The following is a 24,292-nucleotide window of genomic DNA, read 5'->3' as shown; positions in this document are numbered from 1 at the left end:
CGTAATTATTTGCTCGTATAGTGAGGTGCAGGTTATGTTCAATATCTAGAGTCGGTTCTCAGGCCTTACTCAGTATTACCTAGACACCAGCGCTAGCATAATTCCATAGCAGATCAGGCTAATAATATCTGCTGCAGAAGTACCTCTTCGTACCAGTATTGTCTCTAGTAGTACTCTGATGGATTCTTGGCCATTTGAAAAGGGAGGCAGAAGAGAGATGGGTTTAGAATCGACATGGACAAGCTCAATCTGCCCGGAAATCATACAGCAATTTATTGGCATTGCTGGCAAATTTAGAGTGTATACTCCTTAAATGGGTACATATGTAAAGTGACTAAGCGAGCACCCGTAACGCCTAATAAGCGCCCGAAGCCCGGGCGGTTGTCACTGGATCAGGCCTAGAAACTCAGCAAGGTGGATCCCTAATCATAACCGTACAGAGCTGGAACCTGGCTACGGGGGGCTTCTCCGTATTCTTTAACTCACTATCGCTGCCGCAGCCACAGAGTATGGAGTATAGTCGCTAGCACAGCTTAGTAGGGACTGGCTCGGTTTTCGTCACTCACTACAAGCCCTCCTCTCTCCAGCCCGAAACCTTGACTCCACGCAACAGGTGCATTCCACCGCGTCGGATTAATACCCGCATTTCGAGCGTCGAGCTGCGTTTAACGGAACCAACAAAGGCGAAATGGGCTTCTTGGGGATCTACCGGGCCATCTACGACTACACGCCCAAGGAGGATGCCGAGCTCGCCATCACGACGGGCGACCTGCTGTATATCCTCGAGCAGAACGACGACGACGGCTGGTGGAAGGCCAAGAAGAAGGCCGGCACCGACGACGAAGATGAGCCCTCCGGCTTGGTTCCAAACAACTACGTTGAAAAGGTAGAGTCCATCCTCATTGCAGGCGCTTTGCATCTCCCGAGCTCCCGGCCTCCGTCTCGACCCTTTACGTCAGCCTCCTGGAGCATCTGCGAGGCTGCTCGGCCGACGGCTGCAAATGTGCGACGCCAAATCGGATTGCGTACGATAGGCTAACGTTCGTGTCCATCAACCAGGCAGAGACAGTAGGCCACGCGCGTGCCATTTACGAATATACCCGCCAAACCGACGAAGAGCTCTCGTTCCCCGAAGATGCCGTGCTAGAAGTCTTCGACACCAACGACGAGGACTGGATCCTTGCCGGTCTGGATGGCGAGTATGGCTTTGTCCCAGCCAATTACATCGAGGTGCAAGCTGCCGCTTCTGAAGCTGCAGCCGCGCCAGCGCCGCCAGCAGCTCCGGTACTGCCAAGACGGCCGCCCTCCCAAACCATTGCTGCTCCTCCTGAAGAGGATTCAACGCCGTCTGACGAGGCACCAGTTGCCAACCCGGCAGCCGCTCTCGCCAGTGTCATCCAAAACCGGCAATCTGTCAGGGAGCCTCCGACTTTACGTTTCAAAGAACCAGAGGTATCAGATGAAGAGTCTATCAAGTCTCCTGCATTGCCCACGCGACCGCGACCGCAGTCTCAAGCATATTCGCCCCCCGCAGAGTATACGCCCAGACCTCAGCGAGAGTCACAGATTGAAGCTCAGCCCAAAGGGCACCTTATTCCTGGTGGATTCCATTTATACAATATCAACGAGATGGTGTCAGTCATGGGCAAGAAGAAGAAGATGCCAACAACTCTTGGCATCAATCTTTTGACGGGTACCATCTTGATCGCACCCGAGAAGGCTCAGGACGATCCTCCCCAAGAATGGACTGCCGAGAAGATGACTCATTACTCTCGCGAGGGGAAACACGTCTTCATGGAGCTTGTTCGCCCCAGCAAGAGCATCGATTTCCATGCCGGAGCTAAAGACACCGCAGAAGAAATTGTGGCTTCTCTTGGAGAGCTTGCAGGCGCTGCTCGAGCAGAGGGATTGAGAGAAGTAATCGCGGCTGGCTCTCAAAAGCGACAGAGAAAGGGAACGGTTCTCTATGACTTTATGGCGCAGGGCGAAGACGAAGTTACCGTTGCTGCGGGCGACGAGGTGGCTATTATTGACGACACAAGGAGCGAGGACTGGTGGCAAGTTCGCCGCCTCAGAAACGGCAAGGAAGGCGTTGTGCCTAGTAGCTACGTCGAATTCTCAGGTACCATTACGCCGCCACCCGAGGGTCAAGCAGTATCAAGAGCCAAGTCAACCGTGGAACAGAACCGCATGGAGGAGATGAGACTCACTAAAGAAGCAATGAAGGCTAGCAAGGAGCCTCAGCAGGTAGGCCTAGATATGCGTTTGCCTAAACGAGGCAGCAGCCTCATAACTCCGGACAATGGTAACGTTTTGGGACAACAGCGGAATCGACGCGAGAATGGACGTACCGATAGTGGCAGCAATTCGGCGAGCAAAACAAGTGAGTTCTCTCTCCTTCCGCGAATGTAGTCTCGCTACGCAGGCCAAAAGATGTCGTGCAACTGACACTCAAGTTGTAGAACCCGACCCAACCAAGGTGCGGACATGGACGGATCGATCAAAGTCATTCAGCGTCGAAGCGCAGTTTCTTGGACTCAAAGATGGCAAGCTACACCTCCACAAGATGAATGGCGTGAAAATTGCTGTACCCATCGCAAAAATGTCGCACGGAGACCTCGAATATGTCGAGAACATCACCGGAATCTCTTTGGATGACGAGAGACCGCTGGCCGACGTCAAGCGATCGTCGAGACCCCCGGAGCAAAAGAAGGCTTCTGCCGTTGGAGCATCCATTGACAAGAAGCCAGAGTATGACTGGTTCCAGTTTTTCTTGTCTTGCGACGTGGCTGTTGGCCTTTGTGAACGCTATGCTCAGGCATTCACGAGAGACTCGATGGATGAGAGCGTGCTGCCAGATGTCGATGCCGGTGTTCTACGGAATCTAGGACTACGAGAGGGAGACATCATCAAAGTAATGCGTACTCTAGACACCAAGTTCGGCCGCAACAAAGCCAACGGCGACGGCGACGGCGGTCTCTTCTCAGGCCCAGGGGGAGCTTTGCGAAACAATACAAGAAAAGGCCGGCCTGCCCCTGCTGTGCAAACTGGCGATGTGGTTGATGCGGCTGTTTTCTCGACCGGCCAGGAAGCGTCTAGCTCTGGTGAGGCTGCGGCCAAACCAGCCACTCCTGCAAGCCCGGCAAAATCACCCAAGCGCCCGACAGGAGGGTTTGACGACGATGCCTGGGATGTGAAGCCAACGAAACAGGAGCAGCAGACAAAACCGCAGGCCTCGCCGCCGGCAGATGCTCCCTCTGTCAACCCGACACCAGCGCCAGCTCCTGCGCCTATACCTTCAGCGCTCACCGGATCTTTGAAGGACCTCTCTCTACTGTCAGCGCCATTAGAGCCTAGCAAGGTTGAGCCTCCAGCCCAGCCTCCTGCTGCCAACTTTGTTGGCGAAGCACAGCAAGCGGCTGCACCTGCACCTGCGCAGCAACAGCAACAGCAACAGCCACTGGGAGCAAGCCCGTCCTTCTTCCAAACAGTCCCACAACCAAACCAGGTGGTTTCGGCCCAGCTCCCTCAGCTTACCGGAGTCCACATCTCTCCAAAGTCTCTGGGGAGGCAGCGACCCCTCGCGCCATCCATCTCGCCGCCAGTTCAGGGCTCACTCGGTGTGCCGCCACCACCGCAACGACCGCTCTCCGCCCCTCAGTCTACCCTCCCTCAAGGCATATTTGCCGCTCCTACGCTCCTCCCTCAAGTCACCGGCCTCGTTCAGGGCCAGGTTGCGCCACCGGGGCAAAGCCTCAACGACATTACTCAAGCTCGGTTCCAACAGCAGTATACCGCACAGTTCCAAAACTTGCAGCCCCAATTTACGGGATATTCTGGGCCTCAGCCCCAGGCCCTGCAGCAATTTCCCCAAGGCGCTCCTGGACAGTTCATACAGCCTCAATTCACTGGCGCGCCTGGCTATATTGACCCAAGCCGAATAAGCCAGTACGGAGGTCTTCAAGCCCAGCCCACCGGCTTCCAACCTCAGCCCACCGGCTTCCAACCCCAGCCCACTGGCTTCCAACCCGGCCCAACACAGTCTCCCTTTGGCTCTGGCAGCATTAACAACTATCTGCCACCAGCTCTGCAGCCTCAACCGACCGGATTCCAGAGCCTGCAGCCGCTCCAGCCAACAGGTAATACAGATGGATTGAAACCACTGCAACCGCTCGTACCGCAGAAGACTGGACCTCCTCCGCCAGTGCGTTTTGGTGTAACTGAGACGAAGAAGCTGACGCCTCAGGCAACCGGCCGACGGGCCAACCTTTCTCAAGCAAGTAAGTTTTGTCTTGTCCCCAACACTCTGCTACTGCCTTTTCTAACAGCATCATTCTACAGCTCCTGACAACCCGTTTGGTTTCTAGACGGAAGTTAGTGGTTTCTACACTGCAACTTTGTTATATACAGCCGATAATATAGTCTGATTTAACACAAGAACGACTGCCTGCTTAATCTAGCCTTGATGAGTAGAGAGCTAGATATTTGTTATTAAATTTTATGTAATTATAATACGAATATACACATATTGATAGATACTGGACGTTTTCCGGGCCAAATTGGCAGTTAGTAGTTTGCCGTGGAATTTACTCATGTTCTGATATGCTTGATCTCCCCAATAAACGCACCAGCCCGAGGAAGTGCGCTAATCTATCTGCTGGAGGGTCCAAGCTATTAGTATGGGCCACCCGCACTCTAGGTCCCTGGGCCTACCTACTGCCCTGTGCTGCTGGCCATATGCGCTACGTGGTTGCTACTCCATAGGCTGCATTAATCTCCTGCTCATGCAAGCTAAATCTAATACTTGGACAAACACCATCTGGTCTGATCAGTGCCTCTCTTTACCTGAGCTTTCCATCTCCCAAGTCAATGCGCCTTTAATCTCATTTGGTGTCCCTCATCTCATTTCCGCCATGGCAGAAGCTTTGCAGGATCTGCTGGGCAACGGCCACAGCGTGGATGCTGCAACCTCGGATTACATCTCGTACCTGGCGGGACAGCCCGTTGATGCCCTGCGGACTTCAGAGCGCCAGCTTCTCTCACAGGCCTCCAACTCGACGCTGCTCTCGATCCAGGGCCTCTCCAAGAAGTCGTACAAGGCGGTGGTCAGCTCGGCCGAAAGCCATGCTTCTCTACGCGAGACGGTGCCGGCCCTGTCGACCAACGTGTTGCAGCTGAGCCGGCTCATCTCCAGCCTGGATTCGCAAGTCGAGCACTTTTCCACCAGCGTCAGCAAGGCCGGCGACAACAAGCTGATTGCGCGCCGGAAACAGGTGCTGAAGCTGCTGGAGAACGCCGACCGCCTGACGGATCTCATGCAGGTCCCTACTCTGCTGTCGTCCACGGCCAATATCTCGCCCCTGGGCTTCTCATCTACGCTTGACCTGTATGGCCACATCCAGCGGCTTGGGGCCTTGTACCCAAACTCACAGCTTGTCCAGCATGTGCTGAGTGAGTCTGAGGTTTCCATCCTTCGGCTTGCCACGGATCTCCTCAACACGCTGAAGGCGCCGAACCTCAAGCTGGCAGCGACGCTGAGGACGGTGGGGTGGCTCAAGCGAGCCATTCCAGACCTCATATCTGCAGCACCGGCAGAAGACATGATCCCCGCGGTCTTTCTGATTTGTCGGTTCGTCACATTGACAGCCACTCTTGACGCATTGGAGCCTCTCCGCCGCCTGGCCGAGGACGAGCGGCTGAGCCAGGAGAAGACGCCGCAGTCGCGATCCAATGGGCAGCACACAGAACGCTTTCTCAAACGCTTCATCGAGGTGTTCCGAGAGCACAGCTTTGGCATTGTCTCCATGTCGAAGAGCGTGGACACCAACCTTGGCAACGCATCGCCCGACGACCTCGACCTGCTCCATCCTCTACCATCTGCGCTGTCTACATTTCCCATCCACCTGGTCAACATCCTGCTCGAGCCAATCCGCGTCTATCTCCCCACCGTCAAAGACAAAGTCGCCCGCGAAAGCATTCTCACACAGGTGCTCTATTGCGCCGGCAGCCTGGGCAGACTCGGCGCAGACTTTGGCATGCTGTTAGCCATGGCGGGAGTTGGCGAGTGGGTGGATTTGGTCAAGCGCCACAGGCTGCTCGCCGGGCGGCTGGAGTCTGTCATCGGAGATTATCGGTAAAAGGCAAGGGCCTTTTTTTTTTTGGTCACTGTGCGCAGTGCGTCATCGCAAACCTTGGACCGCATGCATTGAGCTACAAAACCTTAACCAACCTCTCAACAAATATCTACCTTTACACCGTAGACTATATAATTAGCACTAATATCTTACCGCCACGCTATCGATTCACAGACAACGCGCACAATTGGAGCTCTTTTCGTTTTGTTTATATCTACATGAGGGTTTTCTTTGTGCTCGGTGTTATCGCAGTGTAGTTTATCAATTAGCAAAGCTCACCTATACTCTATACTCCTCTGTAGGAGTTACGCTCTGATATAGCTATCATGGGCACAACAACGCCGTCGTCATCGTCATCATCATCAGCAAAATCAGCTGTGGCAGGTGCGCGTCTCACAATGGCACGTTGAATGGAAATTGCTCATCCCAGCTCCTAGTGCAACACTTCCTCTCTGGCCTTGGGTCGGGAGTGGCCTCGGCCGTGCTCCTACAGCCGCTGGATCTCCTCAAGACGCGGACTCAGCAATCGGGTCGTCTCTCACTGCTGAGCTCCTGGAAGGAATTGACACAATCGCCACATCCAATCCGGGCGCTATGGAGGGGAACTGTGCCGTCGTCTCTGCGCACAGGCATAGGATCGGCCATTTACTTCTCATCGCTGCATAGCATCCGCGAGTTTATCCAGAGATCGAATGCAGTCAACCAGCAGGCCCATTCCCACAGCGCCTCGTCGTCGTCGCTGCCGAAGCTGAGCAATTCGGCCAACGTGGTGGCTGGCGCTGTGGCACGGACATGGGCAGGCTTTGTGCTGATGCCCTTGACTGTCATCAAGGTCCGGTTTGAGTCAACTCTTTATTCCTACCGGTCCATGTGGGCCGCCATCAAAGATATCAATCACCAGGCAGGTCTCCGGGGCTTCTTCTCTGGCTTTGGCGCAACTGCCATACGGGACGCCCCCTATGCGGGCTTGTACGTATCCATCTACGAGATGCTGAAGAGGGAACTGGGCTCCTTCGTTTCTCACGATGGCATGACCCCTTCCATGGCCAGCTCTGTCAACTTTGCCTCGGCCATCTCGGCGGGCGCAATTTGCTCGGCAATCTCAAATCCAATCGATGTCTGCAAGACGCGCATTCAGCTACAGCCGGACCAATACCGGAATATGTTTCATGCTGGCTACAGAATGGTCACTGAGGAAGGCCTGCATTCGTTGTGGCGCGGGCTGGCCCTCCGAATGAGTCGTAAAGCAATAAGCTCTGCGCTTTCATGGACGATATACGAGGAACTTATCCGTAGATATGCGGGGAGCCACGGCGCAAGGCGTAGTCTCAAATCACTATAATTTTGCGAAACCTGAAAATCAGGATTTAGGAGAAAAGAGCGGAAAAGAAGAGATGTTGCATAAAGGTCATGGAAATCATAAGAGTAACAAGAATATTCCACTCTTCCAATCAGAAATACAGCCTCAAAACCAATCAATAGCAGTAATACGGACTACATAAAATATAGATATCTGGCCTGAAAACAATTTTTGCAATAAAACATGGTCTCGTAAAAATCAATCATTCATTAGTTTAAGACGGACGAGCTCCTGCCAAATACATAAGCAGCGGTCCCGGAGACTTGCTCCTCTTGCGGTCGTGCTTGGACTTCTTGCGGACAATCTCAACGTCTGTGCTCTTGCTTCGGTGGTGAGAATGAGACGAGTGCCTGGTGTCTTCGACCATGAGGGTGGTCCTGCTGGTTCGCCTCTCTCGGACTTGCTTGGTGTGCTCCCAGAATTGGTCTTGCTCCCATTCGGGGACCCAGCGCTTGACTAGGACATACTCGGGATCCTGTTGGAATTGCAAACATGTTAGCTAGGGCTCGATATTAAAGAGTTCATTATTGCCAATCAGGAAGAAGGCCAACTTACAGCGTCAAACTCAAAATCAATGTTAAAAGTGCGCAGCGTCTCAATCGATAGGTACCTGCGTGCCATTCGCGTGTAGGTGTGGCGCTCCATATGAAGCTCCGGAGCTGGGAGAGCCGGCACCATTGCCATGTTGCCAGGGGGGTGAGCCATTCCGGGAGGCATTCCCGGAGCCATGCCCGGAGGCGGGGGCAGGGCCGGGGCCGGGGCCTTTTGCACCTTCTTCTGGCTGAGGATAGCCTCGATAGCGTGTTCGTCAAGGCCCGACTTGAGGAGATCGTCGTGTAGGCGGCGCTTGTACTCCTTGTCATTTTGCTCTTTTATCTTTTGTTCATGAGCAATGCGGTCGGCCTCGGCCTTCTTATATCTCTCCACAGCGTCGTGAGCCAAGGCGTCGCGCCGTCGCTTCTCCTCAGCCGCTTCCTCCTCCTCCTTGAGGCGCTTCAACTCCATCTCCTTCTTGATACGCTTCTCCAACTCTGCCTCTGCCTCACGCTTCTTGATGCCTTCGAGCGCAAGCTGGGCATGGCGAAGCTCAGCCTCGTCACGATATTCTTTATCACGCTTTCGCTTCTCGTCGGCGGCCGCTTCGGCGTCTTTGTGTCGCTTAAATTCAAGCTCTTTCTGCTTAAATTCAAACTCCATCCTGAGGCGCTTCTGCTGCTCCTCTTCAGCCTCACGTTCTTTGTGTCGCTGAAACTCGAGTTCCTTTTGCTTAAACTCAATCTCCATCTTGATGCGCTTCTCTGCCTCTTCATCTGCCTCACGTTTCTTGATTACTTCAAGCTGGCGCTGAGTCAGGCGGAGCTCCGCCTCTTCACGATATTCCTTCTCGCGACGTCGGTCCTCTTTTTCACGATCCTGGCTGATGCGCATAAGTTCAAGGTCGCGGCGTGCTTGCTCCGCTTCCCACTCATCTCGAGACATTTTTCCGGAACGAGGCCCGTGTGATGACCGGGAGGAGCTCCGGGACCGAGATCGAGAGCGAGACCTGGAGGAGCGGCGATAGACGACGGGCACTGCCGCTGGCCTGCGGCTGCGACGGTAGAACTCATCCTCCTCGTCCGAGTCGTGCTCGTTGTAGATGCGGTTGTTGATGATGATGGGCGCGGGGGCCGGCGCGGGAGGAGGCGGCACCGGCGCCCCAGCTCCAGCTCCAGCTCCAGCTCCGACGGCCGTGCGGCTGTTGCGAGGGCTCTCGCGAAAATCACGGGGATCACGAGGATCACGGGGAGGCGATCGGTTGCGCAGGTGTGCGGCGAGGACGGTGGTGCGCTGCTCAGGGCCAAGATAGCTGGGCGTGGTGCCGTACTCGTACACAGGTCCCCGCACCGGCGGGCTGGAGACGTAGCGCACAGCGGGCGGGGAGCGGTCGTGGCGAGCGACGCGGACGCTGATGTCGTCCTCGGAGTCGTAGAGGCTCATGGCTGCGGAACGGAAGACAATATCTAAATAAATTCGCTTGTTTGCTCGCTCGCCCGCTCGCTCGCTCAAGCAACGAAACGAAAAGCACAAGCAGACGCAAAGCAAACGCAGAGCGAAAGGTGGAATGAGCGAGTGGGGGTGTCAAAGGACAGGCTGAAATGGCGAGGTTACATACCGGAGCCAAGCGAGGCCTTGCCAGCCACCCGCTTGTATTTATACCCCGTGCGGCTCAGCTTCTGCTCCACAGGGTGCCAAACAACAGCGCCAAGCAGGTGCAGGTACCGCTCCGGCGCATATGTTGCATGTGCTGCGATTAGTCGTGACACGCAGCAGTGGTGGCCTCTCTTTTGCTCGAGCTGCAGCAGTAGCGCTTAGCGGTTGGCAGCGATAGCTGGGAGCGGGGAGGAGCTAAACCGGGCACGGGATGATGTGACGAATGACGATGCAACACACCCATTTCGCTCGATCTTGGGATCCTCATCCTGCGGTAAATGACAGAAGCGACGGGGGCAGTTGGGGGTTGAGGCTTGAGAGGGAGAGGGAAACCGACGAGATGGCGAGTCTCTCAGCTGCCATACCTGCCGAGTCTGTAGTGGATGCCCGAGGCACTCCAAGGTAGTTCTGTATAGTGCTACGCTCTAATGCCATTGTTGAAAGAAGCGCTGCTCGTTACTGCGCTAACCCCTTTCCGTTTTAGACCTGTTTTTAACGCATGGCAATCCCCCTCCCCTAGCGCAAGCAGGGAAAAAAAGTCCCCTGTGGCAGATGACCCGGCCCGCCCATAAGGCTGCTACCCAAACTCTCTCGACTCATACAGCCTCAACCTTTCTGCGCAGTTGTCTAAGCCGAAGCGTCTCCGTTCCACAACCATCATCCCGAAAAGGAAAAAAAAAAAAACCACCAAGAACAAATAACAGAGAGAAATACCATATTTACAATCACCCAATGACTGCGCAGTTTGCTTCCCATGGGCGCGGCGGCGCTGGCAACATGGCCGACGCGGCGAAGTCGCCGTCCATCCAGGCCTCCGATCTCGAGACGCCGGTGCTGAAAACAGCCGTTGTGACGACAGGCCGCGGCGGCACTGGCAACATGACCAAGAACGACGACCCTCACGAAACCCGTCTTCGCCAGGACGTCAAGGCGTAAGTTGCGAATACTCCAGCATACTGCAACACATGGGTTTTTCTCTTTTACTGTCCTGCACACCATCCCTTCTCCTTAAGGCATAACCTTCTCTGGGTTACCATCCCTCTGCCCCCGTTTCCCCTGTCTCCCCTGTTGTTGAAATCTCTACCTCTTGGCATATGCGAAAGTCATTCAAACAGTGACGTACAGTCTCTAACAATGCGCGCTTGTGTATAGAGTACCCCGGCGACTTAGTTCAGGAGCCCAGTACGCTGGACGCGGTGGCGCTGGCAACGTATTCAAAGGCGAAGACGAACTCGAACAGCTGGCGCGCAACCGAAGCGGCGAGCAAGCCATCGATGAGGCCCCCGAGAACGCTACCGAAAAGACGTCTGAGAAGACGACGGAGAAGAATCTGAACAAGACAGAGAAGGTTGAAAAGGTCGAACCAGCCGCAGCAATAAAGAAGTGGCTCATGTTTGGAAGGAAGCCATGACAGCACTCGTCAACTCCCCTTTGTGTCTTCCTCTATAATTTCTTTTGTGTTGTCTCTTCTCCAATTCTTTACATGTCTCCTCTTTTATAGAAAGGACTTGGTTCATGGTGTTAGGGATTCTTGAGGCGCATTTGTCGATTGTTAACATTTTGGCACGGAGTCTCTCGGCGGTGCAACGGTATTCAAAATGCGTAAGCTTGTGGGTTTTAATTGGGAAACATTGTCTGGAGCCATAAGGGTATTCCATTAACGGAGCGATTCTGGGGTTTTCTTTTATATATATATACCTATGCCCCGGCTTACAATATGACGTGGCTTATCGTTACAATATACTAATTGGTGCTGTTGCTAAGTGGAGAGCCTGTCACCTGTGTTTCATCATGTCGCCTGTCTTATGATGATTTTTCATGTTTTCTCTTTTTCATGGGTCATATTTCAAGGTTTTGTCAGTCGGTGAATCTCCTCAAAGAAGAATTTCAGGTTCTCCGGATTCACTCCTGGTGTAATACCTATAGACGCAAGTTATTCAGTAAACACAAACACCTCGAATAAGATGGGCATATTTCTTACCATGTCCCAAGTTTGCAATCCAGCCCTTCTTCTCGCCAGACCAGAAACCCTTGACCATCGTCTCAACAGCCTCGGTGATGGCTGCCTTTGTGCCATACAGCACTCCGGGGTCGGCGTTGCCTTGGAATACAATGTTTCGGTCTCCTCGGATCCGCACAGCCTCGCTAGGATCTTGCAGCCAGTCCATGCCGACAACGTTGTAGCCCAGATTGCACGCCGAGTCGAGAGCGAACCAAGCGCCCTTGGGGAACACCGTCATGGGCACCTTTTCAAGCCCAAGCTCTTGCAGCTTCAAAGGAAGCTTCTGAGCAATGTGAGCGAGGTAGGGCTCAGAGAACTGCTTGAAAGAAGCAGGACCCAACTCTCCAGCCCATGAATCGAACACCATAACCAACTGGATGAGATGAAATTATTACTTATCCCAAAACAATAGCACGAGATCATGAAGTGGTGTAAAATGTCATGAAATAGAGGAAGCGGCGAGGATTGAACATACCTGAGCACCAGCCTTCACCTGGTGAGCCAGATGATCCACACAGACATCGGCAATCTTGGCCAACAGCTTCTTCGATTCCTCCGGGTACTTGTAAATCCAAGTCTTGACCTGAGCAAACAGCTTCGTGCCGCCGCCCTCAACCATGTAGCAGAACAGCGTCCAAGGTGCACCACAGAAGCCAATCAGCGGCACTCTGCCCGCAAGCTTCTTCCTCGTCAGGGTAATGGCCTTGTAGACGTAGTCGAGCTCAGCGGCCACATCGACCTTGCCGTCGAGAACCTTTTCGTACTGTCCGTCGAGCGGGTTCTGGAGCGGGTTCGGGAAGTGCGGTCCCTTCTTGTCCACCATTTCGACCTGCATGCCCATGGCCTGTGGGATGACGAGGATGTCGGAGAAGATGATGGCGGCGTCCAGCAGGCCCTCGAATCGCTCGACCGGCTGCAGCGTCAGGGTGGAGGCGACCTCGGCGTCTCGGCAGCATTCAAAGAAGTCGCGCGAGCCTTTGGCTTCATGATACTCGGGCAGGTAGCGGCCAGCTAAGAGAATATGTCAGACAGGCTGCTTCCTTGTCATAATGCTATTTTTCCCAAGAAGTACTCGACAGCCAAAAACTCACCTTGGCGCATCACCCACATGGGAGGTCGTTCCACGACCTGGCCTATCCAATAGCACACACACAACGTATAAGCAACCAAACTCAATTCACGTAGACTGCGCAAGACAGTGAGACAGCGACAAACCCACCCAGTGCCGCTCGCAGCAGCAGGTCGTTCTTCAATGGCTCGAAAGAGTGCTTGGACATCTTGGCGGGAAAAGAGAATGAATGGAATTTAATATGTAGCTGAATATTGTAGGAGCCCAAGCTGTCCATGCAAGCCAAGTTAGCCATAAGAAAAGGCAAACCACGAGCTCGAAACCCCACCATCCATCCCAATCGACCGTTATGCCGAGTTTACTGCCCCTCCTCGTATGTACGAAGTAGTACTAGCTGGGTACGTACCGTTGCTGGAATACGCTTTCCGCATTTTGTTTTCGGATGTCATCGGCCCGCGTTTCTTGGCCTCTCGCGCGCTACTTCATTAAGCTGTCACCAAGCTGTCTTATCAGTGCCGTATCGTACATACATGCACACCAGCATCGTTGTAATAATGTCGTCGGAACAAGAGCTTCAAATCAATCCCGTTGTTGGGGACTCAATCCTTCATAACAACAAGGTGCGTCAACCTGAATTCCTCTCGCAACCGCGCATGAGGGTTTCTTATAATCCCCCCAACTAACGTGCTAACCTCACCTCCGCGATACAGGTCCTCACCAATCTCCACAGCCTGACAGCGTCTCTCTTTGGCGTCAGCGCAGGCATTCTTGGCCTCGAGTCCTATTCTGGCTTCTTGTTCTACATCGTCTTCTCAATAATTACAACTCTCCTGTTCTACACTTTTCAGCTGGCGCCGGGCGCTCTGGCAGAAGGACGCAGCCCGGTCGACACCACCCGGTATTACAGAGGCGCCCTTGATCTCTGGACAGGTGGCATAACGAATGGATTGCCCGGATTCATTCTAACATGGACTTTGTTCTACGGATTAGTGAGAGCTTGAGAGAGGAAGGAGAAAAAAAGAGGGGGAATGGTTAGCCAGCGAACTGTGCAATGCAGATTTGTGATTACGATATCTGTCAAATCAATAATTTATTCTTAATGCATATTATAACGACCCAATGCTTTCTCTCAACGCTCATAAAAAACGCTTCTCACACAACACACGCATACATATATACAACCGCTGACACGGAAAACGAGTGTTAGCACATGACGTCTGTAATCTTTCCAACAAAACCCTGCAACCCCGATCCATCATGGCTACCGTTTCCCATGATGATCACTGATGACCCTAGCTCAGCCCACTTTCGACTGTGCACTAATTCTAAAGTTACCTTTGTTACTGCATCTCCCACAGAGTCTTCTTTCATAGTTTCTGCTCTGTGGTCCGCGTCGAGTGGCCCCACCGTCTCGCCTACCTCGCCGCGGTGCTGAACAGAAACATCAAGGATCCGAGCAGCAGTTCTGACACAGGCAAAGAGAACGTTGACGAGTGTGCCAGAAGGTGGGAACTGGGCACCGTCCTCTTCAAACACTGCAGTGAACCCACGGGAAGCGTGGAGGGGCATTTCACTATCAGGCATGCCCAGAGTTGGCGTGCTAATAACCATGCCTCTTCGAATCTGAGGGGTATCTGGTAGGACTGTGAGATCGCTGTGGTCTGTCTCAAATACAAGCCCAATCGATCCAACCTGGCCAGCTTCTAGTACTCCGACAGGCAACCGAAGGTTACGAATGCTCACAATGCGTGCTTTCTGCCACTCATCTGAATCTGTTGGCGGGGATACTGAGCCACCTATCTTGTTCCCATTGGGATCCGTAGCTGAAATTGCGCGCAGTGCCGGTGATCCACGACCCTCAGGTGATGATTGGTATTCAGTTCCAGAACCACGGTCAAGCGTATGGCCCGACGAAAATGGTCCAACAATAATGGTCTGTCCTATTGAGAAGCTGCCAATACGGACATGGCCGGATACAATAACTCCGTCCAAATTCGCCAGCGAATCATCAAAAGATCTGGGCAAGCTGAACGTGTCATCAATATGGAAAAGATTTCTCGGTTGCTCTGACTGAGGGACTGCGTCTTTGGAAGTATGAGGCGTGGGTGCAGGAGGTAAAGGTAGGCTCGCAAGTAGAGCATGGACAAGGCCAATACCCACCCCTTTCAAAACGCTAGTAAACACAATAGGAACATGCTTCAGCAGGTCCCCATGCTCGGATATATTTCCAACAAAGCTCTGCACCTTGTCCCAGTCCGTCTGTGGAATTTCTGACAGCTGGTCTCGCGGTTGTTGGTCAGGCTGCAGAAGTTTTGGTACACGATCCGCATCTCGTATAGCACCAAGGATCTTGGTCATTGTCTTTTGCAAGGCCACTTTAGACGCGAGATCCAATTTTGTAATGACGATTGCCAATGGAACGTCTAATTTGAGCGAGAGGTCCAAATGAGCCTTGACCAAATCAGTCTCCCCTGAATCTGGTGCCGGTGCGGTCACGTCATGGGCTCGAGACGTCATTTCAGCGTCGTCCGCAGCAATGCAGAGGACCATCCAATGGGGTGCCCAGTTCATGAGTCCACGAAACACGGTATGTCGATATCTTGGGTGGCCACCAGAGTCAGACACGAATACAAGTCGGCCATCGTTGGCATAGTCGTGAATGTCAAGCCATGACTCAATATTGCGATGGGAAAAGCTGAAAATGAGTCTTTCCTTGTATCCAATGAGCTCCTGTGCAATGGAGCTGGTCATTCCGGATGCCATCTCGTGACGATGCTTCAATAAGCTCAGGCGACTCTTGCCCCGGCCATTGTCCAGAGTTCCTGTAGATAGCGTTCCTAGAAGGCTGGACTTTCCCGATGCTATGGGGCCAGTCAGGGTAACCCGTAGCTGCGGTGTTGTAGATTTACCATGGCCTGGCACTGTTGTTGAGCCAGAAGATTGCAAGGAAGTTCCGTCAGCAGACTCGTTGGTCCGTTTTGCATCCTTCGAATGTAGCATCTCAGTGCTGGGTGTTATCAGTGCCTCAGCCACCCAGAGTCTGTCCCGTTTGGTGACCTGAGTCGGCCCGTGAGAAGCATTCACATTGAGGTCGATTATATCGATCCATTCACAATCACCCACAATCACCATTCGCAGGACAGTAACGCCGCATCCGAGGCTAGCCGCCATGACTCTCAGAGTCGCAATGCTCTCGTCCAGCTCGTCCTTGGCCAGTCCGACAAGGTGTCCATCGTCTGAAACGCCAATCTCGTATAGAGCTCCTTGCGACTCCTCAAGGCCGGGAATCTGAGTGCCGTAAAGATCTGGCGAATCTGTATCTGCGCTGCCATCAGGCAGCTTCGGGATCTTCACCTCTCTTGAACTCGACGCATGATACGGCGACGACTGCTGCAGGCGCCACAGCAGCTGCGTCGTGAGGCGCTGGAGCCGTTCCTGGCGAGGCTGACTTGACGATGCAGGAGTGGGAGAGGCCGAGTAAGAAGCAGGCGAGGCCGAATACAGCGCCGATCCGTCTCCGGGCTGCGCATGGAGCCTGTCTCTCTTCTGGTCCACCGTGCTCATGTACACATAACTGCGTCTTGATCGAAGCAGTAGATGAAGCTTATACTCGATCGGACCAGTCTGCGGCTCTGCATCCAGCCTCGTGACGCCATACTCGGACAGCAAACCGGTCTGAGTCACCGCTGTACCTGATGCCGGAGAAGTGTCTGCGTCGTCTGCCAAAATCCAGGGCGAGGAGACCCGAGGAGGATCCGGGTCGTAGGTAAAGACTGAGGCCATTGAAAGCGTTTATAACAATTTGATATGGATATGGCTATTCCCTTCCGCTACTGAGACAGCCTGAATCATACTATGAAGGTCCGATGTACTATTGCAAAGCAATGCCGGTCATGGAATATCATTATGGTAAGCAGCTGTGATACTAACTGCAGGGGGGTGCAAACAGCCTCCTGATGATCGAGAAACAGGGAATGAGAATAGTAGGAGCATGTGCTGGGCAGTTGGTAAGGAATGCAAATTGGATTAAGAAATGCGAGTATTTAAGCAAAAATCAGCTCGTCAACGAACGGAGCATGGAGGAGCCAAGCCACTGACAGCGAACGCGCTCAGCGCGAATGTGTGAGTCAACACAGTTTGACGGTGTCTCCTGACGCATGGCCGAGGGGAGCAGGTACATTAATAGGACCTGTTGATGCAGCCCGCTAGCGGTATGGACGCAAGGTAGAGTTTGGGAACTACCGAATACAGATCGAGCTATGACTAAGATGTTTATAGTGGCAATTCATGCCTGGAGAGGAATTAGCTAAGCCTTGTCAAAAGCCCCTTACAATTGCAAATGAATATAGAATATGTTGCTGCGTACAAGGAGATACAAGAGGCGTCCAATGAAAAGTGATATTAAACGTTTCATGTAATATATATAGCGACTAATATATAAAATAAATAAAATACACCATATTATGAAAACACACACGCAAAACCCAGCAGTCTAAGACCGAAATTCTATTCATCGCTTTACCTGATACGAGCCAACCGTTCTCTATTCATTCTTGTAGCATCATCAACTGCGTCACTCTGTTGGGAAAAAAAAGGTTAGCCATCTGACACCAAGCAAAGAAATAGAACATGTGCAATAATGGAGATCCGGGGCTGAAATACCTTGCCCATAATACGATCGATTTGTTTGTTTTGGACGTCCACCTCTGCGCCAATGGCTCTGCCGACCATGTTCATCATCTTGACCTGTCCCTCCAGTTCGGTGAGACCATCATCGATTTGATCCTCGAGCTCGTCAGCGCCCTCTTCATCATCCAGATTGAATTTTCCGTAATCCTTCTTGCGGTTTGCCCGGTTCCCCCCCGTACTGCCAATCTGGCGCATGTTCTGCTCCATGCGCTGGGTGGCAGCGTAGCCGTCTCGCCGAGTCATCTCTCGCTGCTCTCGCTCAGCTCGATGGCGGTTCAATACATCCTCATCAGCTTTCTGCTGGCGCTGCTTGGATGTGAATGGGTTCCCAACGTGGACTGCAAACATGCTGCGATTGAGCGTCTTCAACTCTGCCGCTCTGTCCTGAGCAATCTTATTTTGGTTGGCAGCAAGGTCGAGATTCTTTTCAGTGTTATGCAGACGTTCTCCCTGTGCGCCAAGACGGGCCAAAGTAGCACGTCCGACCTCGTTGGCTTGTCTAGCCATTTGCACCGAGCGGTTTACTGAAGAAACACTGTCCTGCTGAACTTGTCTCTTTTCTTGCAGAATAGCCTGATAGTCAGCCTCCTCCTGCTCTTCTTCTGTCAATTCCCGCTGCTCGCCATAGCCTCCATAGGAGCCACCCGACTGTGAATCAGCCCCGGGTGCTGTAGCCTGCTGCTGCTTTTGCTCGAGCCGCTCCTGTGCGCCGGCGAAGAGGGCGTCTCTGTTGCTGTCTGGCGCATCTCGGCCAAAGCCTCCGTAGCCTCCAGGGCCTCTAGCCCCCGCTGGCGGAGCATTGTTGAAGTTTGAGCCAGGGCCGCTGTCGTAGCGGTTGGAGCCGTAGCCACCGCCTGAGCCGTATCGATCGCTGCCGTACCCTGAGGCGGCGGGTTGTTGAGGGGCTGGGCTCTGTCCTCCTTGATATGGGCTGTAGCCGCCATTTGCAGGCGGTGACGGACGAGCGCCCATGTTTGCGTATTTGGTTTGCTCAGCATATGGGTCGGTGCCTCCTTGGTTGGCATATGGGTTTTCCGAGGGAGTGGGCGTCGAGTTCTTCTTGCGGCTGCCGAAAAGGGCATTTCGGTTGGCATCTTCGCCGTCGTCGCCTTTCTTGCCGAAGCCGAATTTCTTCATCGTGTTCTATGGGAGGGTTGTCAAATTTGAATAAACCGAGATGCAAAATCTAGCAGCACAAATCAAAGAAAGAGATAATGGTAGAGCAGGTAGGTATTGATGGATGCAGAGAGAAAGGAGATGTCACGAGCGGCGAACAAAGATGCGGTGGTGAAGGCTTGGGTGTCAACTCCCTATCTGAGCCACCCGCCTGCACGTACTCCGTCCTGGACGCTAGCGAATGCCGCAGAACAGCCCGAGACCCTGGGGTCTGTTGGGGCCTTGGGGCCGTCCGTCCCACACCGCCGCAGGTGCTGCAGTAAGCCTCAGCGCTCGTCCACTCTCAGCCTTTCACGCCGCTACAGGCTATATTTAGCCAGCTGGCGATCCGTATATGACTTGATACTGTCTTGAGAATATACGTAGACAATTAATTCTACAGAAAATGCATGACGCATTTTCAATTTAAAATGTTTTTTAGGAAATATTAACCCAGCTGATTCTAGTATGATATAATGCAAGAAGAATACTTTTATTTCTAATTAAAGTTTTTTATAGCCAGCGCTTGTAGGCGGACTAGTTGCCTGAGCGCCAACTCCTACGACCCAATTAGCTTAGCCTGCCACCCAGGCATGTGAAATTTTGAATTTTTGATGGTCCAATAGACCACTGAATGCGCCATCGTTGATACAGTCCAACAGTCCTTCCATACTTCAGCCTTTGGCCCTGTCAATCCATGATGGCTGCCCCAAACGCGACAGAGCATGCAGCCAAGAGGCGCAAAACACGGCAAGACTCTGGGTCTATCACAATTGGAGGCAAAACCATCTCTTTCGCAGGATATCTTGCACCATCTCAACCCAAGAAACAAATCGAAGCAAGCAGCGGTCCCAAGCCAATACTGCCAAGCTCGACACACGAACAGCAATCAAACTCTACATTAAAACAAGCGATAGACCAAACGACCAAGCCCGGTCTGCCCGATAAGAAAGGGACATACAATAAATCACAAAGCACCAATGGAACTGGGAACCAAGCTCTACTCAAGACTCGCCGCGAGTTGCCCATATGGCAGCATCAAGATGAGATTCGAACGGTTGTGAAGCGCATCGGTACCGACGTTATTGTCATTGTTGGAGAGACGGGTTCTGGTAAGAGTACGCAAGTACCACAGTTTCTCTATCAGGAGCCCTGGTGCAAACGACACAAGGTCAAGCTGCCAGGCCGGCAAGAAGACGGATATGTTGGAGGCATGATTGCTATTACACAGCCGAGACGTGTTGCAGCTACGACTCTGGCGCATCGCGTTTCAACCGAAGCTGGCACTCCACTTGGCAAAGGGCGGCCAGATGGGCTCGTGGGATACTCAGTTCGATTCGACCACCAAGTGCCACGAGGCGCCCGCATCAAATTTCTAACTGAGGGTACTCTGCTGCAGGAGCTTCTCCGGGATCCCTATCTGAAACAGTACAGTGCAGTAGTCATTGACGAAATTCACGAGAGAAGCCTAGACGTCGACCTCCTAGCCGGATTTCTGAAACAGATATTGTCTGGAGATAAAACGGAGAGGGGAGGCATCCCTCTCAAGGTCATCATCATGAGCGCTACGGCTGAGGTGGGCGTCATTCAAGAGTTTTTCGGCAGCGGGGCCACGCCAGGGACAGAAAAGGCAAGCAACGTCGAGGTGCTTCGGATCAAGGGTCGGCAATTTCCAGTCACCATCTCCTACGAACCCCGGCCGGTTGCGGATCTCCAAGATGCGCTATTGAAGAAGATCTTTAAAATTCACGTGGAAGAGCCGTTACCTGGAGATATTTTGGCTTTCCTCAACGGCCAGGAAGACATTGAGGCTGCACAGCGGCTGATTGAGGAATATGCTACGACTCTGGCGTCCAACGTACCCAAAATCATTGCTGTACCCTTATACGGACAGCTTTCCATTGAAGCACAGAGGTTGGCCTTTCAGCCGGCCAGGTCCCCTATGACACGCAAGGTCGTGCTCGCAACAAATATTGCCGAAACGTCCGTTACGGTCCCTGGTGTGAGATATGTCGTAGATAGCGGCAAATCCAAGGTGAAGCAATACCGACCACGGCTGGGCATGGAATCGCTGTTAGCCAAGCCCATTTCCAAGTCATCCGCCGTGCAGCGTGCAGGTCGTGCAGGTCGTGAGGGCCCAGGCAAGTGCTTCAGGCTTTATACTGAAGAGGCCTTTGACGCGATGCAAGGCTCAGATCTTCCTGAGATACTGAGAAATGATGTCCTTGGAGCTGTCCTAACGATGAAGGCTCGTGGCATCCATGATGTACTGGCCTTTCCGCTGATAGATGCGCCAGAAACCGCGGCCATAGAAATGGCACTGCTGCATTTACATTTCCTTGGCGCTCTTAACGATGATGGCACCATCACACCGGCGGGCGAAACGATGGCTAGATTCCCGCTCTCAGCTCCCCTTGGTGCCGTCCTCCTCGCCGCCTCAGGACCGGAGTTTGACTGCGTCCTGGAAGTAATCGATGCCATCTCTTGCCTCACATCCGGAGACGACATCTTCATTCACGTACAGTCAGAGGAAGGCGCAGAGGAAGTCGAGGAGCACCGAAAAGATCTTCAGAGACGAGAGGGAGACATCATCACTTACTTGACCACCATGCAGCTGTATGCTGCGGAGAACTCGGACAGAATAGAATGGTGCAAGAAGCGCAAAATCAATATTCGCAACATGAAGCAGGCGTTGAATATTCGTCGACAACTACGGGGAATGTGCTGGAAGGAGAAGCTCTTTTCGGAGATGCCGCCACCTGACCCTCAACCTTTTACTCCCTTGTCGCCTGATAAGGCAGAGGCAGTGATCAAGTGCTTTCTGAGGGGCTTCGCGATGAGAACGGCTATGCTGGCACCCGATGGAAGCTTTGTGACGGTCAATGGTAAGCATGTAGTTGCCATTCACCCATCCAGCGTCATGCACGGGCAGAAGAAAGAGGCCATCATGTTCCTCGAGCATGTGTATACAAATAAGAATTACGCGAAGAAAGTCAGTGCGATCCAGGCAACCTGGATTGCTGAAGCATTGGGCCGATAGATATGCGATTGAGAGTATATAGATACCCTTGGTGCTTTTGGATAGACATCACACACACGCATATGAGCGAATAGATAGATGGGTATATATATACAGCTGCTATTAAATACAGTCTAATGCTACAATTTTAGTTTTACGCAAGCCAGCGATAGTTCAAACTATTCAGTTTCTTCCCCGTTGCGATGCTTCTGTATGGCCTGCATCAACTCATACAACTGCTGGATTTGCTCATCTAGAAAGATTGTACATGAATGAGCCTCCGCACTTTACCAAGAGTCATCGAGCAGAAAGACTTACCACTCAATTTTTGGAGTTTGCCCTGGTCAATTTTTTCACCAACCCAGGACTCGCCTTCGATTTGCTGGGCATATATCTGCCACTCCGAGAGGAAGCCAATCTAACAGGTTGGAAACTTAAGATCAGTGAATCATACACTTAAGAGAAAAGGAGCACACTCCTGTTGAAAGCAAAGAATGGGTATAAAACGTCTTATAATCCTTCCATTACGTCAAACATACCAGATGCGCAGGATTGTCCACGTCGCGATGAGCTCTGAATTCGGCCTTGATATACTGGTCGCCGAGGAGCCTCATCTCTGCCGGGAGATACTTTCGGTGAGCACGCAGAAGCCGTCGGTAAAGGGGAATGGGAGGCAAAAGGGCCATGGGCTTTGGCCGTAGGCCATTCTGCACGGCCGAGGCAGATGCCAGCTTTGCGATTGTTTGGCGCATGGTGGGAGAAGGTTGTCCCTGTTGTCCCTGTGCCGGATGGACGAGACACTGTTTATGCAGCAACTTCTTGTTGAGCAATAATTAAAACGATGGTGGGCGACATAAAATGCTTCAGTACGCCAGAAAACTTGACAAGATTTTAAGCAAGCAGCATATAATAGCCTCGGCAACTGTTCCTAGGCAGGGAAATAAGAGTCGTTATACCGTCATGCTGGTTACCACCGAGACATGATTGCATCTATGAAGTCGCCTGTGGCCAATGATTTCTAAGGCTAATGGAATTGGATCCGCAGCGCCGAACCAGTTTTTTTTCTCTTTCGCAGACACAGCTAAGAAGCTCAAATCAGTAGCCCCACCAAACAACACTCGCTGAATCTTTTGAAATATTTCCTACTACTACTTCTAATATTTCACCATTCTTTTTTCCTCCCTCATTGCGTGACAGCCACATTTCCTTCTAGTTTCATAATTCTCAAAAAGCTTTTAAAACTGTTGTTTGATTTATTCAAAACAAGGCATATATACATCCACACGCCCACCAGTCACAATGTCATTCTCATTTGGCTTTTCCGGAGACGATATAGACAATGATAATATCACCGAGTCTCAGACATCAGCCCCTCCCGCAGCTCAGCCCCCATCCTCAACCTCTTACAGCGCTTTCCCCGTCCCAGGCAAACCACAGCTGCCCGCAACCCTCCACAGCCTCTCGGACTTCCTCTCCCAGCTGCCCTCCAAAATTGCCTATGATCTCCTCCCCATTGAGGCCACCGATGCCGGTGCCAGCGAGACGCAACTGCGGCTGCCCCGTCGCGAGCTGTGGGACGTGCGAGTGCAGCTCATGGCCGAGGATGACGAGATGGCCAATGGAGAGGACCGCGTCGACGATGGCGGGCTCGGCAAACACGACGTCAAGACGGGCATTTACGAGGGCGGCTTCAAGAGCTGGGAGAGCAGCATCGATCTAGTCAAAGTGCTTGCCGCCCAGGATGAATTGACTACTGCTCAAGAAGCCTCATCGCTTCGTGTAATTGAGGTAAGCAGACGTGAAAAGAGGGGAAAAAAGATAGAGTGAGATATGGCTTCATGTCAAATCATCTGATTCACTCACCCTTGCTTGTTTCACTTATAACAATCAACTAACTCATGTACGCTTTGACAGCTCGGCTGTGGAACTGCCCTCCCTTCTCTAGCAATGTTTACCTGGGTCATGAGAAGAATCTCACGCAACCAATGGCATCAAAAGCCCCTCTCCTTCACATTAGCCGACTACAACCCATCCGTTCTCCGCCTCGTCACGCTGCCCAACCTCCTCCTCGCCTGGGCCCTTGAAAACACCCACAGCCCATTACTTCAGCACGCATTTAGCATCGAGGGCGAGCTTGAGCTATCGCCCGAAATCATCCAAGCGTTTGAGAAGTTCCTGTCTTCCAGCGGCATTCACTTTTCATTCATTTCTGGAGCGTGGTCACCCGAGTTCATTCGTTGTTTATACGATTTACCGGCGTTCTCATCAAATCTCCCGGTGCCAACCACGCTCATGGTAGGGGCAGAGACAATCTACTCCCCATTCGCACTGCAGGCATTCACACAGCTCGTCTTTTCCATCTTGGAACGCGAAAAGGCGTCTAATGCTCGAGCGGCTGCATATGTAGCTGCAAAAAAGCTATATTTCGGAGTCGGCGGCTCACTGGACGACTTTGTCGAGGCGGCCCGATTAAAGGGCGCTGTGGTTACAGAGTTGAGAGAGGAGAGTGAGGGAGTACGACGTGGTGTAGTTCACTGTATCCTGCAGGAACAAGGCCATCAGTAAAGCATGACTGCATCTATCCCAACATTATGTCAATGCTAGAGGCAAATCAACTATAGTGGAAACTCTTGAGTCGGAATTCGCTGGCTATACTAATCGAAATCAAGGCAAT

General features: G+C 52.5%; 12 protein-coding genes across 12 annotated transcripts; 6 read left to right on the top strand and 6 right to left on the bottom strand.

Annotated features, from left to right (window-relative positions):
- Window positions 1–75: 75 nt before the first annotated feature.
- Window positions 76–264, bottom strand: TGAM01_v210110 (hypothetical protein; the record flags this gene model as incomplete). The annotated part of the gene is made up of 1 exon (XM_024550719.1): window positions 76–264. One exon carries the CDS (start codon window positions 262–264, stop codon window positions 76–78), a length of 189 nt encoding a protein of 62 aa, XP_024404539.1.
- Window positions 265–688: 424 nt separating this feature from the next.
- Window positions 689–4,367, top strand: TGAM01_v210109 (SH3 domain-containing protein; the record flags this gene model as incomplete). The annotated part of the gene is made up of 4 exons (XM_018809021.1): window positions 689–1,003; window positions 1,060–2,383; window positions 2,463–4,280; window positions 4,342–4,367. The coding sequence occupies 4 exons, from the start codon at window positions 689–691 to the stop codon at window positions 4,365–4,367; spliced, it is 3,483 nt and encodes a 1,160-aa protein (XP_018657790.1).
- Window positions 4,368–4,913: 546 nt separating this feature from the next.
- Window positions 4,914–6,137, top strand: TGAM01_v210108 (hypothetical protein; the record flags this gene model as incomplete). The annotated part of the gene is made up of 1 exon (XM_024550718.1): window positions 4,914–6,137. One exon carries the CDS (start codon window positions 4,914–4,916, stop codon window positions 6,135–6,137), a length of 1,224 nt encoding a protein of 407 aa, XP_024404538.1.
- Window positions 6,138–6,460: 323 nt separating this feature from the next.
- On the top strand, window positions 6,461–7,476 carry TGAM01_v210107 (solute carrier family 25 member 38; the record flags this gene model as incomplete). The annotated part of the gene is made up of 2 exons (XM_018809020.1): window positions 6,461–6,518; window positions 6,572–7,476. 2 exons carry the CDS (start codon window positions 6,461–6,463, stop codon window positions 7,474–7,476), a joined length of 963 nt encoding a protein of 320 aa, XP_018657789.1.
- A 232-nt stretch (window positions 7,477–7,708) lies between these two features.
- Window positions 7,709–9,471, bottom strand: TGAM01_v210106 (hypothetical protein; the record flags this gene model as incomplete). The annotated part of the gene is made up of 2 exons (XM_024550717.1): window positions 7,709–7,969; window positions 8,050–9,471. 2 exons carry the CDS (start codon window positions 9,469–9,471, stop codon window positions 7,709–7,711), a joined length of 1,683 nt encoding a protein of 560 aa, XP_024404537.1.
- Window positions 9,472–10,416: 945 nt separating this feature from the next.
- On the top strand, window positions 10,417–11,095 carry TGAM01_v210105 (hypothetical protein; the record flags this gene model as incomplete). Its single annotated transcript, XM_018809018.1, has 2 exons — window positions 10,417–10,616; window positions 10,837–11,095. 2 exons carry the CDS (start codon window positions 10,417–10,419, stop codon window positions 11,093–11,095), a joined length of 459 nt encoding a protein of 152 aa, XP_018657787.1.
- Window positions 11,096–11,530: 435 nt separating this feature from the next.
- On the bottom strand, window positions 11,531–13,086 carry TGAM01_v210104 (uroporphyrinogen decarboxylase; the record flags this gene model as incomplete). The annotated part of the gene is made up of 5 exons (XM_018809017.2): window positions 11,531–11,604; window positions 11,666–12,059; window positions 12,162–12,697; window positions 12,778–12,819; window positions 12,906–13,086. 5 exons carry the CDS (start codon window positions 13,084–13,086, stop codon window positions 11,531–11,533), a joined length of 1,227 nt encoding a protein of 408 aa, XP_018657786.2.
- Window positions 13,087–13,958: 872 nt separating this feature from the next.
- Window positions 13,959–16,538, bottom strand: TGAM01_v210103 (hypothetical protein; the record flags this gene model as incomplete). The annotated part of the gene is made up of 1 exon (XM_018809016.1): window positions 13,959–16,538. The coding sequence occupies one exon, from the start codon at window positions 16,536–16,538 to the stop codon at window positions 13,959–13,961; it is 2,580 nt and encodes an 859-aa protein (XP_018657785.1).
- Window positions 16,539–17,351: 813 nt separating this feature from the next.
- Window positions 17,352–18,581, bottom strand: TGAM01_v210102 (synaptosomal-associated protein, 23kDa; the record flags this gene model as incomplete). Its single annotated transcript, XM_018809015.1, has 1 exon — window positions 17,352–18,581. One exon carries the CDS (start codon window positions 18,579–18,581, stop codon window positions 17,352–17,354), a length of 1,230 nt encoding a protein of 409 aa, XP_018657784.1.
- A 718-nt stretch (window positions 18,582–19,299) lies between these two features.
- On the top strand, window positions 19,300–21,639 carry TGAM01_v210101 (hypothetical protein; the record flags this gene model as incomplete). The annotated part of the gene is made up of 1 exon (XM_018809014.1): window positions 19,300–21,639. One exon carries the CDS (start codon window positions 19,300–19,302, stop codon window positions 21,637–21,639), a length of 2,340 nt encoding a protein of 779 aa, XP_018657783.1.
- A 158-nt stretch (window positions 21,640–21,797) lies between these two features.
- Window positions 21,798–22,370, bottom strand: TGAM01_v210100 (acetate non-utilizing protein 9; the record flags this gene model as incomplete). The annotated part of the gene is made up of 3 exons (XM_018809013.1): window positions 21,798–21,871; window positions 21,937–22,036; window positions 22,158–22,370. The coding sequence occupies 3 exons, from the start codon at window positions 22,368–22,370 to the stop codon at window positions 21,798–21,800; spliced, it is 387 nt and encodes a 128-aa protein (XP_018657782.1).
- A 547-nt stretch (window positions 22,371–22,917) lies between these two features.
- TGAM01_v210098 (hypothetical protein) lies at window positions 22,918–24,183 on the top strand (the record flags this gene model as incomplete). Its single annotated transcript, XM_018809012.1, has 2 exons — window positions 22,918–23,406; window positions 23,533–24,183. 2 exons carry the CDS (start codon window positions 22,918–22,920, stop codon window positions 24,181–24,183), a joined length of 1,140 nt encoding a protein of 379 aa, XP_018657781.1.
- Between the last annotated feature and the right edge of the window lie 109 nt (window positions 24,184–24,292).

Source organism: Trichoderma gamsii (assembly GCF_001481775.2).
Source record: "Trichoderma gamsii strain T6085 chromosome Unknown Scaffold_56.2, whole genome shotgun sequence".
Lineage (NCBI taxonomy): Eukaryota > Fungi > Ascomycota > Sordariomycetes > Hypocreales > Hypocreaceae > Trichoderma > Trichoderma gamsii.
Note: the sequence above shows the minus strand (reverse complement) of the source record. Positions and strands in the feature narration are given on the sequence as shown.